At 34.2% G+C, this 15,043-nt stretch overlaps 2 protein-coding genes across 2 annotated transcripts in view; one reads left to right on the plus strand and one right to left on the minus strand.

Moving 5' to 3' along the window:
* Nucleotides 1-616: 616 nt before the first annotated feature.
* LOC128209488 (DNA-directed RNA polymerase II subunit RPB9-like) lies at nucleotides 617-5,876 on the minus strand. The gene is made up of 5 exons (XM_052913535.1): nucleotides 5,765-5,876; nucleotides 5,363-5,417; nucleotides 3,023-3,096; nucleotides 2,164-2,290; nucleotides 617-1,236 (listed from the first exon to the last, which is right to left on the minus strand). The coding sequence occupies exons 1-5, from the start codon at nucleotides 5,827-5,829 to the stop codon at nucleotides 1,174-1,176; spliced, it is 384 nt and encodes a 127-aa protein (XP_052769495.1). The 5' UTR covers nucleotides 5,830-5,876; the 3' UTR covers nucleotides 617-1,173.
* A 914-nt stretch (nucleotides 5,877-6,790) lies between these two features.
* Nucleotides 6,791-15,043, plus strand: part of LOC128208703 (saccharopine dehydrogenase-like oxidoreductase) — a 29,826-nt gene continuing 21,573 nt past the window's right edge. The window contains exons 1-6 of the mRNA XM_052912250.1: nucleotides 6,791-6,832; nucleotides 7,449-7,529; nucleotides 8,129-8,258; nucleotides 8,465-8,514; nucleotides 9,122-9,252; nucleotides 10,129-10,243. Of these exons, the coding sequence (XP_052768210.1) occupies nucleotides 6,791-6,832; nucleotides 7,449-7,529; nucleotides 8,129-8,258; nucleotides 8,465-8,514; nucleotides 9,122-9,252; nucleotides 10,129-10,243 (549 nt within the window). The remainder of the gene's footprint in view (nucleotides 6,833-7,448; nucleotides 7,530-8,128; nucleotides 8,259-8,464; nucleotides 8,515-9,121; nucleotides 9,253-10,128; nucleotides 10,244-15,043) is intronic.

Below are 15,043 nucleotides of genomic sequence, written 5' to 3' on the forward strand. Positions count from 1 at the left end.
TGACTAATTTTGACAAAAGATGCATGACCGATTGTAGGACATATTATTTATAACAGTTACAGCACTTTTGACCATATTTACTCCTGTAAAAGCATTTTAATATTACAACAAAATTAATGAGCCAGAGTCAAACTCAGACTCGCTATATTTGTGAAAATGGGCCAATGAGCGCTAACTGGACAATCGTATGTTGTTTGTTCGTGCTTCAGTTGTGTCTGTCAATTTTGAAAATCCATTTATGATGCTATACAAAGACAAAATGTCCAACACCAGAGGCGAGTTGCAAGACCTGTTTCCTATCCACCAACCAACTCCTACTCAGACTTGAAATTAGACTGATGGATGAACAAGCTGCATACTTACTTTTTTGCTCAACATAAAATAAAAAATACAGGCCCTGCTTCATAAATTCCAGATTTTTTTAAAGCCCAAAACCATTGTACAAGTGCAGGGCTTGCAGGCTTGTGCTAAATTTGACTACTGTGTACCAAGACAAGCATGATATATAAAATCATGAGTCCATTTTCTCTAAATTTGACTGTGTCCTTGACCTTGGATCTACTGATAAAATGGGCGATCTGTTGATCACAAGGAGTAATAAATACAAACAATATAATTCAGTTTCATTATTCTACATCAGAATATGTTTATTTACATGAAATTGCACTCACAGTTTTAAAAATGAACTTCTAATGAAAAGTTGACCCCTAAAGCCTCTGATCTACCTTTCATGCATTATGATCTTTTGTGATATTACATGTACTCTCCTTCACTGCCCAGATCATATCGTCACAAAAAAAACAATTCACTACAAGAATACCATTCTGGAACCAAAACCTTTCATTTTTATTTTAATACACCAACAAAACAGGACTACAACACGTTTTACATGTAATTTTTTTTTAATTGGCTCAATGAAAATGGAATTTGTTTTGTTTCTTTCCATTCCAAAAATTGTTTCATTTCAATTTTACTACTATCGGTGATGAAAACAATAAAACAAAATAGTAAAAAATAGGACACATTTTACAATTAAATGACAGTCCTCATTTTCAATACCAAAAATCACAACTTATGTAATTATTATCATTACAGATTAGAAAACAACATGACAAATGCTAAAATGAAACTGTCTGTGAGGAATAATGAACAATACAAATATCCACAAAGCGATCATTCAGTCCAGCGATGAATACATTGGCTGTTAGTACACACATAGTAGAGCCGCATTCCCTCCTGTAAAAAACACAAAGCTCATTTGAACCTTCAATTTAAGCCTTAATTCATAATAGATTATTATCATAAATTAAAAGCCAAATACATGCCTTAAGCTCAAAAGCTAAATAATCAAACTTTTAAATCATCCTGAAAAGTCAAAGACGATTTTCTTAAAAAAAAATTAAAGGTAAAGTTCCAGACTAAAATCAACAATCTGCAAACCAGACCAGCACATTCATTTAACTTCTGGAATGGCAACCGGTGGGTTTTGCAGGTTGTCACTGAGACATTCTTTAAGACAGTTTTTGAAGCTAGAATAACATGATTTACCATAGCAATTTATTGTTTCTAACAAGAAAAATAGTCATTCTAAAATGCCGTCCAGGCTTTTTTTAATGATGGTTGCCTGGACATGCATCATTAAAAAAAAAGAAGCCTGGACAGCATTTTAGAATGACTAACAAGAAAAACAAAGTCATTAGTTTGTTTTCGAAAAAGGGCACAACTGAAGTGTGTCACTGTCTACACTTTCATCAAAGGGCACCTTAGTCATATATATCTGACATATCATCTTTGTCATGAGTTAATAGCGCATAGGAAATTTGGGATGCACCCCCTCCCCCCCCCACACTCCCACCCACACACCTCTTATATTCTCATATAAACATTGGTTTAAAATGAGTCCTTTGTTAAGGCTGTTTTTCCCATTTTTTTTGGAAAAAATGACTTATACCCTTATATTTTCATCAACATTAAACTACAGTCTTAAAAACATTTTTTTTTAAATTCCCGATTGTGGAGCCATATATAATATATGGCAGCTCAGCCCATCAAAAGGGTAATTTAAAAAGCCTTGTAAAAACACTAAGGCACAATTTTGTTTAACTTGTTTCATAATCCATGAATGTAATCCATACCATATTAAGATTGGATTAACAAACAAACCTCAGCACGGGTACTGTGAGACTGGAAGAAGACGGATTCCTTGTGACCGCATCTTGGACATGGATGGTCATCTGTCCGAGGCAGTGTAGGGTCAGCGATAACATCACCGATAATCTGGGTCAGCTCACTATAAAACATAGTTTTACATTTACAACTAACCTGTCACAGTTTATAAAATATCAGCGCCTATATGCTTTCAAAAGATCTTGATTATAAAAATGATGCCTTCAGTTTATCCAAAAACAAAATATGATTAGTATTAGACAAAAAAACCCATTAAATTCATTGATTAAAATTTTAAATATTAACAACCAATATGTTGTTACATTTTCCCCAAGAGAAGAACTGCCAGCAAGACCTAAGAAAATGTGAGTCATTCTTTAATTTCCTTTAGTTAAAATATTACTGCCAACACCCCTAGATTTGTAACTGAATATCTATTTAAGCAGGCCTTAAGGCAGACATTAATCGAAGTTTATAAGTATATTACTCCCTAAAATGGACTTAAACTTCCAAAATTGAGTCCTTGAAAGATATATTTATTAATAAAAACTTCCATTATTTTGGGTAAAACTTCGAAATGTGAAGATACATGTATATCAAAACCTTAGTAGCGTCAATGCTACTTTATGGCCGTAGAATTCCGTATTAAAAAGAATTGATTGAAATAAATTTTGGTTGCACATTATTTGAATTCTTATCAGAATAAACAGAAATGTTCTAAGTGTTTATGAGATTTAAACCATACTTAAAAAAACTTCCAAAATTCATGGCAATGAAGTTCAAAATTCCATTCTCAAATTCTAAGTGGAAGCCCTTGGTTAATAGGCAAAATATGTGACAGTTAAACAATACTTACTCCACTTCATGAGTGATTTTGTTCACATATATGCAAGGGTTTTCTGCAATTTGTTGGTAGTCACAGTTTCTGCACTGAAAAAGAAAATGTATTTCAAATATATATGCTTAACATTTTCAAATGGTCTTACTCTTTAATTCAGTACATGTATCTCTTTAGTCTTCATTATAAACATTTAACCTAGTTAGGGTTTTTTGATGTACCATTAAGGCAATTTGGGGCTCATATTATTGTTGATACTGTTCATGAATTAAGCAATGATCAAACTGCTATTTAACAACTGTAAATAAACTAGTCTAGAGGCAAAACCCATGAAGTTTTTTTCTTGTAACAACCCAATAAATATTATTGATATGTTTTAAGAGTAAAAAGAAAATATGTAAAACTAAAATTAACTAAAACTTAAAACATTTTTGGTCTTTAAACTTTGCAAAATAGATCATTTCTAGACCTTTTTCAGAAAGATCTAAATAATTATAACTACAGTGAAACTGCGTTCCCTCAAACAAGCGGTCGTTCGAGAACCGGCGTTCCCTCGAGGTCGGAGCTTGGTCCGAACTTTTTTCCTCCTATTTTCATATAAAATATACCCACGCTGCATTGACTGTAGGGCTGCCATGATACGCCAAGACCGTATCGCGGTATATCGCAATACAAGAGCAGCGTATCGCGATACGTACCGCGATATTTTTGTGTATTAATAATATTGTTTCGAATTGGAACATTTTTATTCAAAACAGCAAACTGCTTAAATAATTCATAGATATGATGATATCATATGTTGACTAGCACATATTGAACTAAAAACAAATGAATCAAACACATTATATTTCGCTCCTTGTCAGTGAATGCTTTAAAATTCTCCAACGCACTGATCTCCCTTAATAAAAGTCAAACACCCGGGCTACTGTACAGTTTTTTGCAAAAAAGTGGAATGCCATATCCAACAAAAAATGTTAAATTTTATTTTGTAAACTGAATATATTTTTTTACTGTACTGCGGTTTTAATAGTGAAACAGTGTCATTTCATTTATGTGCTCAAACACATCGTGCACGATAGATCTATAACATATTAAAATATGTGGTAAATTCATTGTGAAAGAAATGAAACATCTGTTATTATCTATATTCGGCTTATTGTTTATTATTACGTATTTATTATGAAACAAAATATAATAGTTACGTTTAATAACAAAACTATAAACTGTAAGAAAACACAAAATTGATCGGTAACAAATTGATCGGTACAGTGAACGGCGATCCGGAGACCCGGGTTTATGGATATTGCAAGCGCCTACATGACTGGAACAGAAAGTTATCGATTATTGAATCTGCACACTTCAATTGTTTCATAATCAAAATTATGAAAAGACCGATAAGTTTTGAAAATTGAATTTTAATGGAAAAAAACGGTACCCTAATGATGTACCGCGTAAGGTGTGAAAAACCGTTTTTCACTGTTAACTGTGACCGATATTTCCAGTTCCAGTTCCATAGTTTATTGCATAAAACAATACAATGATATTAGTTGATATGGGCATTTGAGATATAAATTATGAGAAGTTAATGACAAGAAGTTAATGCTTTAGATGTGGTCAGAAGGTTCTTTGAATTCACTGCCGATGCTGACCGTGATCTTCAGACGCTCTGTACTCTGTCATGTCACATTACCATTGAACAGTTTCGCGAAACCGACAAGATGCGCCAATCAACAATCCTTGATTTTGGGAAACTTAAATCTAACTAATGCCACAATATGTACTGTCATTCAAATGTTGCTTGTTACGAAAATGTGCTTTTTGGTTAAAATTAACATTTCTATTTATTCATTATTGTTATTTATTGTTTTTCTTTTGCGTTTTTCATTAGTTTACGTCAACCTTTGAACATATTAGCGATTTCCACAAAGCAACACATAATCGGTGTCTTAGTAAACAGTCTGTTTGACGACTTCAAACTTAAAATACACTGAAAGATATTTCATATCAAACTGGAAAATTGAAAATCGGGTCGTTCGAAACATCGGTTCCCTCGAGGTTTTGACTCGGTCCCTGGCGACCTCGAGCGATCGCAGTTTTATTGTATATGTACTAATATATTTATTGAATTTGAAGTAATATCAGTCACATATCAGGAGCGTAGCTAGCATTCTATTTATGTTGATTCATAATTGTGCTAGGGGGATCCAGGGGCATGCCCCCTCGTTTTTTTTTTCAAAGCCATGGTGCAATCTGATACATTCTGGGTGTTCTGATGTGCTTTATTTAGTACTTACTGTGTTTTAATATACATACAATGTATCTAGGGATAACTTGATAATTCTTAATTAAAATACTTACAGCATACAGAAGATTCCTGCTCTCTTTATCTTCCTTTGGATACAGCATGTTATTGCTAAAATAAAATGTACAAACCTATATATGTATAATAAATACTGACTAAAATATACTGACTAATTTAACTAAATGAGACCGTTGTGCAATATTTTATTAAGAACAATACCTTTTCATTTAGTATATAAATGTACATATAAAACAACCAAAGCAGAAGTCAAAACAATATGTCAACCAAAGAAAAATATATCTTATATATATATGCAAAAATTACTATTCTGCGCATAAATATTACTTTACAATTGATCAATAGACAACACATATGATATGACGTATCGCGAAATTGTGTGACATGGCAATCAGTGGCTAATAATCTTCACAAATATGTGACACAAACTCAATGAATACCATTCTTTACAAAACTTGATTCCAACGAATCCAGGACCATCATCGTGTTGATCATATAGATCCATTTTAACTTCAATTAAGTGTTCTCCTTTCCCCAAAACAAAACAGAAATGTCCACTTCCGGGTAAATAATGTCGCTTACGAGATTTATAAAAAGTACATTAATTAATAATTCAACTTTGTGGAACAGGCACCCACAGATGAAGAAAGTATCACGATATGTAAGTATTATTTCATTGATCATCAGCAGAATTTGTGCTTTGTTGTGGTTTACCGATCTTGACATCTTTTTTACGTCAACTTGTGAACGTAAGCGATTTCTCCAGGTTCCAGCCGGCGAGCTACACGTCTGTATCCGTGGGCCGTATACGTGAGTCATTCAATAAAATAGCAAGCAAACATTTAAACGCGCAATTGTGTAGCCTTGACCAGGTAGCGGATAAACGAAAAACATGTCTGACGAGAGATATGACTTTGTGGTTTTGGGTGCCACCGGGTTTACGGGGCAGTTTGTTGTCGACGAAGTAGCAAGAGTTGCAGACCAAGAAAAACTCAAGTTTGCAGTTGCAGGAAGGTCCATGGAAAAGCTGCAGAAAGTCTTGACGGAATCGTCACAAAGGATAGGTAAAACAGATCACAAGTGTTTTGTCTAGTGTCCCTGTTAAACTGCATGAATTATGCATGTTTCTAAATAAATATCCTCAAAAGAATAAGAGAGTACAGATCAGTCATTAAATGTTACATGCTAAGGAATTTCACATCATTGGACAAGCATAAATTACTACTCTAATTATTTTTAAATACTTTAATCCAATTTTCAATATAATTTAATTTCAAGATCAGTCTTAATTGTCAAACTTTTCTTTAGAAGTTTGCGCCAAAGTGACATGGGTATATTACAATGGCCTTTTGGCATACCTTTATTAACCATTTGTTACTTTCCTTATTCTTCATGTTTTAGGCAAAGAATTAGAGGAAACCCCCATCATCATTGCTGATGTGAAGAATGCTTCTTCCTTGGAAGATATGTGCGAAAAAGCAAAAGTGGTTCTCAACTGTGTAGGCCCTGTAAGTCTCTGGATTATGCACTAGTATATTGTAACCGTGGCCCCCCAAAGTCAGGGGTTATATTGGGGGGAAATGGGCCGTGCTTTTACCTTCAGGTGGCTCTGCAGTTTCTAGTGAATCGGTGGTTTTGTTTTTCCCGGTGAAAATAGCGCGGAATGGGCCTTACCTAGGATGTGTCCGGGGAGCGGGGGCATTTGGCGGGGATTTTTACCAGCAGTTTTTTCCCTCAGCGCGGTGATTTTACCAGGGAGAAGGTGGACTGAAAGTCAAAGTTCCTGGTATTCCCCAGACCTAGGGGGGCAGTGGTTACAATTGACTGGTGCATTATTATAATTTGGCACTTGCTTGTCAATTGATTAGCATACATGTAGTTTGAAACTACTGATTCAAAGTTTATTTAACCCAATAATGCTTTTGTATGTCTAATGTTTGACTAGTGTTAAGTTGTTATATCATAAAACAGGAATCAAGTAAGATTGCATGATTTAGACACATTATACTACCTACAAGAAGCTATCATTGATTTATTTGGAACTCAAATGATCAAATATTTTATTGGTCTTTTAGCCACATGAACTAGCAGTACATGTATGTTTATTTATAATAATTCTTTCAGTATCGTTTCCATGGTGAAGATGTAGTTAAAGCCTGCATAGAAAATGGTGCCCATCATGTTGATATCAGTGGGGAACCTCAGGTAAACTGCTCTTGCGCTCTATTTCAAATGTGTTTTATTTACAACTTTCTCAACTGCAGCTGAAGTCCATTGTTTATTGCAAGGTACATGTACAAAAATTACCCTGGGGCTTGATAATTGGTATGATGGTTGTCAATAAAGGATGTATCACATTTTTTCTTGAGTAGCTGATATTAGTCATGTCATATTTTAGGGGTTAAATGATGTCATACTTATCCAATCGGAACACAAAATTGAAATTGAAAAAAGAGGTCATAACTCCTTTACTGTTATACAATATGAATGTAAACTTTTGTATACACAAAGGACTAGATGAATGTGAAAATTGAAATGTATCTGATTTTTTTTTGCCTATTTAAAGGGACTTGTTCTGTAATTTTAGTGTCAGACATTGGAAAAAATAATGCGTGAATTTTGAAGAAAACATATGTTTCAATGATAAAACACCATCAAAAGTTCATATCAGACCTTCTTTTATTTATTTTAAAAATATGATGGAAATGCTTTATTTCTGCACAAACTGTTAACCTAAACTCAATGAGGGAGTCCTTTTAAAAGCAACTGTTTCATAGATGTGAAATAATTGAATAATGCTTCAGTACCTTGAGAAGATGCAGCTACTGTACAGTGGAAAAGCCCGGGAGGCAGGTGTTTACATCGTAGGGGCATGTGGGTTTGACAGCGTGCCCGCAGATATGGGTGTAGCCTTTGCAACTGAACAGTTTAAAGGTAATAGTTGCTAAAATTTAGTAAGTGATCACTCTGATTACAATTGTGTTGTTTGGTTCTGCTTGTTTTCTATATTATGGGTTTTCCAATCAGTTTGACAATTACCCCGTAACCTGAAACCTTTGATTTTGCTTTGCCAGTAATTTTAAAAATATAAATTTTGCTTTATATTGCATTATGTACATTTTTGCATGCTTTTTTTGCAGGAGATCTGAATTCTGTTGAACTGTTCATTTCGTTGGAAGCTGGGCCAGATGTAAGGCTTAAGGCATTTTGAATTTTGGTTTGAATAAAGATTGCTGATAGTTTGCTTAAAAATCAAAAGGTTGCATGCATAATGTCTCCAATAATAATGTATGGTAAAGAATTAAGATATAATATTGCTTAAACAAATAGTAAAAGAAGAATATGATTTTATATTTCTCTATACATATATATGTATCATGTTTCCAACATAAATGACGCAATGCCATTGGTCCAGGACTGGTCACACGGCGAACCCATATTTTTCCATATTGGCTCACCAAAATTATATGGAACCAAAATGGCGTATATTTTCTGATTCCGATGAATATATGAAACATTTAAACATGTAAACAGGTTGTCAATGTGATATATATGTTATAGGGGATATACGGGGCACAGAAACCATATTTGTGTTCAAGCTTCACTACCACCCGATATGGGTTCCTTTGCCCCGATTATCCCATATCAGGTCACCTACTAACCCCGTAATTTATAATATTTGTTCTACATCAAAACAGACTAGCCCCAGTCAAGTTTTTTTTCGTCATAGCTCTTGTTTCCACCTTAAAACTTGTTAAGAGATTCATACTCACTATACATGTATATCATCCATTCAGGGTCTGGCTGGCAATGTGACAACCCTGGAAAGTGCCCTGCATGGATTTGCCCACGCGGCCGAGCTGAAACCACTGCGCAAATCTCTCTACCAAAACCGTCTGCCAAGGAGCAAATACCCGCTTAAAACTAGGTGAGGTCTCAACTTATAATAACTATGTTACATGTTGGCACAGGAGTGCTTCAGGCTTTATTAAAAATTATCACCATTTTCATTTTGACATTCATTTGTAAGCCAAGGTGAATGTAAATGTAAATAAAACCCCATTTTGTCAACTTACAATGGTGACCATCATTGGATGAACATGCCTTAATTTAAATTAGAGCTTGGCATTTGTTGTTAACTAGCTCTCCTATATGACATACATAATTTGTCTGCAAAGGCATTTTACCACTGTCAAGGCAGTAAACATATTACAACTTGCAGAGTTTTTTTGTCTGAGCTGCAAAATGGCGGCTAAAAGTTACAGCTAATAAAGCGGCTGAAAATAAAAATACTAAGCAAGTTCCTGCTTAAAAATAGGTGAGATCTCCATTTTGGCATAGGAGAGTTTAAGGCTTAATTGACCATTATCACAATTTATAGCTTGCAAGCCGTACACTCTGGGAGGTGAACATATTATGTAATATATACTACCTACCAGGTGAAAACAGATTCCAAAATATCTATTTTTCAAAACATTTTGCACCAATCTTGCAGCTCAGACACAAAATCCTCACTTAAACTGTTGCAGATTCGTAAAACATGTATCCCTCTGTGTAAAGCTTTCAGGCTTTTGCAAATTTTGTCAACTCAAAGAAAGACGACCATTATTGAATGATTGTGTCAAACTGAAAAACTGTACATTGCAATAAATGTTAGTTTAATCGTTAGCCCATATGTTAACGTGGACCCATACAAAACTAACTCTTAAATCCAGCCCAAGGCTACATAATGAGGTTAATCTTGGACACAGTTTTATAATTTTTATGATATATACTGTAAAAATACATGTGCATTTATTAACAGGATGGCTGGTTTCATGCCAGATATTCAGAAATGGTGTCTGATATTCCAAGGCAGCGATCGAGCAATCGTGAACAGAAGCGTCAGATACAACTATGAAGTTAATCTGCAAAGACCGGTATGTTTATGTTTTACTGTTCAAGATGTAATCTAAGTTACTTTGTACTTCATACTTCACACAGTTGTTCATGACCATTTAACAATAAGGTTACATAACTCCATATCCTTCTACATTCAAGTTATGGTCCCTGATTGACTTCAGAACTTCAGTTAAGGTTTATGGGAACATCTAGTCTGCTTAAAATTTTAGGGATTTTTTTTTATTTATAACTTATATACCCTTATTCAATTGACTTTATACTTTACACAATTGTTGACTGCCATCAAAGAATTATAGGTATCATAACTCCATGTAAACCTAAACAAAAATTATTTCCCTTGATGGACTAAGAAAGTTTGGTTAAAGTTTAAGGGCAAGTAGGGATTTTTTTCTGAGATCTCAAATACAGTTAATTCAATGAACTTCATACTTCACACAGTAATTCACAACCATCACACAACTAGGTTACATAACTCCATATCATCCTTTATACGAATCAAGGCCATTGACTGTCTAAGATAGGTTGGTTAAAATTTTGGGGCAAATAGGGATTTTAACTCAGATCACACATACTGTTCATTCAATGCCGTGAATGGACTTCATACATCACGCAGTTGTTCAAGACTATAACTCAATTAGGTTACATAACTCCATATAATCGTGAATAAATTTTGGCATTTGATTTGGTTTTACAATATTTTTGGGTTTTAACTCTGATCTCAAAAATCATTGACTCCATGGACACACAGTTGCTCAAGGCTTTCACACAATAAGGTTACATAACTCTTTATGAACATAAAGGCCAAAAAAAGTTGTTTGTTTTATTATTGTCTTGTAAAAGCTGAGATAGCATTGCAAAAACTTGGCTGTAAGTTAATGACCATCCAAGATATTCACATGGAACTTTGTACACACTTACCAGTGAGAATGTGCCTATGTGTAGCAGGCCCACAATTCTTGCTTCTATATGTGTCAATTATGCCCTTTATTGTCGAGGGAGAAAAGACACGCTTTGTGGTTCGCTTCGGTTACATCAAGCTTTATCCATTCATATTATTTAAAAAATAGTAAAGGATAACTGACTAGATGAAATGAGTGGCATGTTTATGCATGAGATTCATAAATAATTAAGCGCTTTTGGACTTTTATTGTGTTTATGAAAAGAACAATATAAAATTCTGGAATAGAATTATAACAAAAAGTACAACAACATTTTGTTCTCTTTGAATATGTATAATATGTTTTAGCATTTTTATAGGTCTGTTCATGGAACTTTTCTATGCCTGTTCTTAGAATGGGACATATAGTTTTATCTGCATTCATAGCTTGGGACATATAGTTTCACCTGCATTCATAGAATTGGACATATAGTTTCACCTGTATTCATAGAACGGGACATATAGTTTCACCTACTTTCATAGAACTGGACATATAGTTTCACCTACTTTCATAGAACGGGACATATAGTTTCACCTACTTTCATAGAACGGGACATATAGTTTCACCTGCATTCATAGAATGGGACATATAGTTTCACCTGCATTCATAGAATTGGACATATAGTTTCACCTGTATTCATAGAATTGGACATATAGTTTCACCTGTATTCATAGAACGGGACATATAGTTTCACCTGCTTTCATTGAACGGGACATATAGTATCACCTGTATTCATAGAATTGGACATATAGTTTCACCTGTATTCATAGAATGGGACATATAGTATCACCTGCATTCATAGAATTGGACCTATAGTTTCACGTGTATTCATAGAACGGGACATATTGTTTCACCTGCTTTCATAGAACGGGACATATAGTTTCACCTGCATTCATAGAACGGGACATATAGTTTCACCTGCATTCATAGAATTGGACATATAGTTTCACCTGTATTCATAGAACGGGACATATAGTTTCACCTGCTTTCATAGAATGGGACATATAGTTTCACCTGCATTCATAGAATTGGACATATAGTTTCACCTGCATTCATAGAACAGGACATATAGTTTCTCCTGCATTCATAGAACAGGACATATAGTTTCACCTGCATTCATAGAACAGGACATATAGTTTCACCTGCATTCATAGAACAGGACATATAGTTTCACCTGCATGCCACAAAAATGTCGACTGGTCTCTTACGGTGATAGGAGTTTCAAAGTTGCTGCCGCAAAACTATGGAATTCTCTCCCGGACACTCTCAGAAAAGAATCATCACTTAATTCATTCAAAAGAGCTCTCAAAACACAACTTTTCAAAACTTGCTACAACGTATAGATAACAACTGTGGCTGTTTTTATCCCTACTTATTTTTACGATACAGAACTACAGTAACTGTATATATATATGTATATATATATATTTGGTTTCATGTTGTTGATTTCTTATTCTTATTTTACTTTTTTATGCTTATTTTATTGCATATAGCATTTTTAGACACTTTATGTGTGTGTGTTTTTTTTGACAACATATGAGTTTCACTTGAATTGGTTTAATATGTTAAAATATGTCACTTTTGGTGATTTCCACATATCTGCGATATGTCACATGTTTAATTGTAAAGCGCCCTTGAACGTATTTTTTTATGAAAAGGGCGCTCAACAAATCTGGTCTAATAATATAATAATATAATAATAGAACAGGACATATGGTTTCACCTGCATTCATAGAACAGGACACATAGTTTCACCTGCATTCATAGAACAGGACATATAGTTTCACCTGCATCCATAGAACAGGACATATAGTTTCACCTGCATTCATAGAACAGGATATATAGTTTCACCTGCATTCATAGAACAGGACATATAGTTTCACCTGCATTCATAGAACAGGACATATAGTTTCACCTGCATTCATAGAACAGGACATATAGTTTCACCTGCATTCATAGAACAGGACATATAGTTTCACCTGCATTCATAGAACAGGACATATAGTTTCACCTGCATTCATAGAACAGGACATATAGTTTCACCTGCAGTGTAAGGGCGTTGAATCATTAGAGTCCAGTATGTTTTGTGTCTTGAGGAGCATTTGTCCACTTATCACCAAATTAGGTCAGAATGTGGATGGCCATAATATATGGCATAAGTTAAATCAAGCCATATTGCCTAGGTCAGTTGCAGACATTTGAACCTCTGGCAATGACAGAGAGGTACATTTGGGTCTACAAGTCGGTAGATTGGGTTCAAAAGCGATAGAATTTCTTAATCCCTTTCTAATTTTTAAGTCAAAAACAATGATGGACATAATGTTAACAAAAATTTGATGGTTGTTCATATTTTTAGACATTACGAAAATACGTTTTAAATACGTCATGACTAAATTTGTTCAGGGTCTTGTCAAATATCGATGTTTTACGTCTGGCTAGTGAAATCTCAAGTTTATATTAAGTAGAGCTCTTGATAATCAGACTGCCAAACAGGTCTAGAGTAGACGACTGCAAAATTGTGTATGTTAATTTTCGAATAGTAGGATGCCAATTAACAAAGAATGCTGAATAGTAGGATGCCGGTGGTTCTGAGTGATGTAACTCAGCAACGATCTCGGCCTAGGTTAAGTTCAAACAAGTTATTTGACAGGTTGTTTATTGCACCATTTTCTTAAAATGACAGATTATGCGGTATTTAGGCATGGTTGATATATATTGAGAGTTTTCAAATGAAATTTTAAGGCCAAAAATTGATCAGATTATTTTTATCAAGAGCGGTAGTTTCCGCCGGATGAGCAGTAGAGCGGTAGTGGGTCTCACATACTGTTGATTTTACATACTGCCGGTAGAGTTCACATGTCTGCAATTGAAGATGATGGCCATTTGATTATAGAAATAACCTAATTTCAGTCTTGTACGATCAATAACTTTAGAAGTCTTTGTTAAATCATCACCAAATTTGATCAGAATGTGTATGGACATCATAACTTGGAAAATTTGGCACACAGCCATATTGCTCAAGTTACTCGAGAGTTATCACCCTTTGACTATAGAAACTCTCTAAAAAGGCATAATATCCGTAAGTATGATAAACTTCCTCTTTGGCACTGCATAATTATAACCCTTTAATTGGGAAAATGTATTTAAAAAAATCATCATTGTATTATTTGCAAGAGGTCTTAATTTCTATCTGATCCCAGTCACGTTTAAAAATGTTGAAAACCACTCGGTGAATCGTTAAGGCTGGAATCTTTGTTTTTCCAAAGATTGAAAGAGCACAAACCAAAAGCAATTTTGTATGTACAAAGATCAGAAATAAGCCAGCATTCTAAAATCTTGCATTCATTTCAACTTATTAATAGGCAACAAGTATGGGGAATTCCCTTTGAAACCAGATCATTATATACATTACGGGCATGCCTATTATACTTAAAATAATTTGAATACAAGATTTGAAATATGATCTCATTTAACAACAAGAAAAAAGTTGATGCATAGCATCAATTCGGCGCAATGAAAGTAGAAGAAAAAGGTGCATGCTGATAACCAAAAACATGTTGGGTGTACATATGCTCGAAGGTCATTATGGTTAACAATAGTTTAAGCCCGGAATTATAGATATTCTGTTTTTCCCCAAGCTAATCCTCCGGTTAAAACTAAATTATAACAAAAATATACATACGTTTCTTCGGATGAAATAGAGTCAATGGTCTAATACATAGATTTCAATAGCATGAAATTCACCTTTTATTTGTACCGGCATGTTATGTGAATTCCTTGCTTTATATTTTGTTTTGTTTAAGTTTTTGTAACACATTTCACTCATATGAGTATATAGAACGGGGATAAAAAAAACTAAACATCAAAGGGGAATTATCT

Source organism: Mya arenaria, chromosome 11, assembly GCF_026914265.1.
Source record: "Mya arenaria isolate MELC-2E11 chromosome 11, ASM2691426v1".
Classification (NCBI taxonomy): Eukaryota; Metazoa; Mollusca; class Bivalvia; order Myida; family Myidae; genus Mya; species Mya arenaria.